This window comes from Eimeria acervulina, genomic scaffold (genome assembly GCF_000499425.1).
Source record: "Eimeria acervulina Houghton genomic scaffold, Eah_scaff2492, whole genome shotgun sequence".
Taxonomy (NCBI): domain Eukaryota; phylum Apicomplexa; class Conoidasida; order Eucoccidiorida; family Eimeriidae; genus Eimeria; species Eimeria acervulina.
In genome coordinates, this window is record NW_013548293.1 from 1 (window position 1) to 2643 (window position 2643).

Here is a 2643-nt window from a genome sequence, read left to right on the forward strand (position 1 = left end):
CAAACCCTATATCTAAACCCTAAACCCTAGATCTAAACCCTAAACCCTAGATCTAAATCCTAATGCCTTAACCGTAGATCTAAACCCTAGCCCGTAGCTCTAGGCTCTAAACCCTAATCCTTAATCCTTAGCTTTAAACCCTAGAACCGTAAACCCTAAACCCCAAACCCTAGCCCCTAGCTGTAAACCCTAATCCCTAGCGCTAAACCTTAAACCCTAGCTCTGAAACCGTAAACCCTAACTCTGAACCTTAGACCCTAAACCCTAGGCGCATACTGTTCACCCTAGGTCTAAACCCTAAACCCTAAACCCTGTTCCGTATATCTAAACCCTAAACCCTAAGCTTGGGCCCTATGCCCTCAGCCTAAACCCTAAGCAGAAACTGTACGGTTTAGAGGGCCTGCTAGACAGCGTTTTCGTCAGTCTAGGGTTTAGGGTTTAGGGTTTAGGGTTTTAGGGTCTAAGGTTTAGGGTTTAGGGTTTAGGGTTTAGGGTTTAGGGTTTGTGTGCAGGAGGACGCGATGCTGAATTTAGAGAGCCAGTTAAATGCCTTGACGTTGGAGTACTCTCCGCTGCAGCAGCAGCTGCAGCAGCAGCAGCAGCAGCAGCAGCAGATTGATGATAGTCTCACTCCTGCTACAGTACGTCGTTGTGTGCATACACCGCAAATCTAGCGGAAACCAAAGCTGCTGCTGCTGTTCTTGCTGCTGCTTGTGCTGCTGCTACTGCTGCTGGTGGTGCTGGTGCTGGTGCTGCTGCTGCTGTAGCAGCAGCCCCACTAGAAGCAGCAGCGCCACTCGCAGCAGCAGCAATAAGAGAGGCACCGCCAGCAGCAGAAGGCGCTGCTCCTGCTGCTGCTGCTGCTGCTGCAGCATCTCTTGTAGCAGCAGCACCACTTCCAGCCGCAACCCTAGCAGCAGCAACAGCAGCAGCACCAACACCACCCTCAGTAGCAGCAGCACCACCCCACAGCAGCCGCAGCAACACCAGCCCCAGCAGCAGCAGCAGCAGCACCACCACCACCACCATCCCCAGCAACAGCAGCAGCAGCAGCAACAGCAGCAACACGACCCCTAGCGGCAACACCACCCCTAGCAGCAACACCACCCCCAGCAGCAGCACCACCCCCAGCAGCAACACCACCCCCAGCAGCAACACCACCCCCAGCAGCAACACCACCCCCAGCAGCAACGCCACCCCCAGCAGCAACACCACCCCCAGCAGCAGCAGCAGCAGCAGCAGCAGCAGCAGCAGCAGCAGCAGCAGCAAGTGAGTGTGTGTGTGTTCAGGAGAACGTTTTATCTTTTAACTTGCCTGTGTTAAATCCTCGAGCGTTTGTACTAGCGCTGTCTGCTGTTAGTTTGTCTCTGAGTCATGACATTGAGCAGCTGCTGCTGCTGCTGCAAGTCGATAAAGAGCTGCTGCCCCCGAAGAGACACCCCAAACGGCTGCTGCTGCTGCTAGAGGCATTTGTAAGACCTCGGTACACTGTCTCTGTTTTTGTTGTTGCTGTTGCTGTCTCTCTCTCTCTCCGTCCTTTTGTCTTCTCTCTGTCTCCGTTTGTCTCTTTCTCTGTCTCCTTTTGCTGCTCCTTTCTCTCCTCCTGTCTTCTCAGTGTCTCCTTTTGTCTTCTCTCTGTCTCCTTTTGTCTTCTCAGTGTCTCCTTTTGTCTTCTCTCTGTCTCCTTTTGTCTTCTCTCTGTCTCCTTTTGTCTTCTCTCTGTCTCTGTCTATGTCTCTGTCTCCTTCTGTCTTCTCAGTGTCTCCCTTTTGCTTCTCTCTGTCCCCTTTTGTCTCTGTCTCTGTGTCTGTCTCCTTTTGTCTCTGTCTCTGTCTCTCTCGCGTTTTCTGCTGTCTCTTTCTCTGCATCTTCTTTCTTCTTTGTCTCCTTTGCGCTGTCTCCCTCGCCGCACAGGGACTCTATTTGCTGTCTTCTCTTGTCTCCTTTATTGTCTCCTTTATTATCTCCTTCTGTCTCCTTTTGTCTCCTTCATTGTCTCCTTTATTGTCTTCTTTACTGCCTCCTTTTATCTCCTTTACTGTCTCCTTTTGTCTGCTTTTATCTCTTATCATTGCCTCTCAACAAGACCCCACACCTAACATCTTCATCTCTTCATATTGTTTCTTCTTCTTTATCTGCTGCTATTGCTGCTGCTGCTGCTGCTGCTGCTGTTGCTGCTGCTGCTGCTGCAGAGTAAGAGTTTCAGGCTTGAGAAGACACCAGCAGCAGCAGCAGGTTGGGTTGAGCGATGCTGGCATCGCATTAAGCCCTTCATGCCCCCCCGCATTGCACAGCTGACGGACGAGGTACTGTCTCCTTTACTGTCTCCTTTACTGTCTCCTCTACTGTCTCCTTTACTGCCTCCTTTGCTGTCTCCTTTGCTGTCTCCTTTACTGCCTCCCTCTTATCTCTTGTGTTGTCTCTTTTTGTCTGTCTCTTTTTCTATCTCTTTGTCTCTGTTTCTTTTTGTGTCTCTCTGTCTCTTGTGCTGTCTCTTTTACTGTCTCCTTTTGTCTTCTGTCTTTATTTTATTTTTTATTTTGTCTCTTTTTGTCTTTCTTTATCTTTTTATCTGTCTATCTGTCTCTGCATGCATTTGTCTCTCTTTTTTTATCAACTCTACTTTATTAATTGCTTTCTGTC

The 2643-nt window shown here is 49.7% G+C and overlaps 1 protein-coding gene across 1 annotated transcript; it reads left to right on the plus strand.

Moving 5' to 3' along the window:
- Positions 1-512: 512 nt before the first annotated feature.
- Positions 513-1273, plus strand: EAH_00066690 (hypothetical protein; the record flags this gene model as incomplete). The annotated part of the gene is made up of 2 exons (XM_013392661.1): positions 513-624; positions 768-1273. Coding segments are annotated over 2 exons (618 nt in total), but the record flags the coding sequence as incomplete, so codon positions are not given.
- Positions 1274-2643: the final 1370 nt, after the last annotated feature.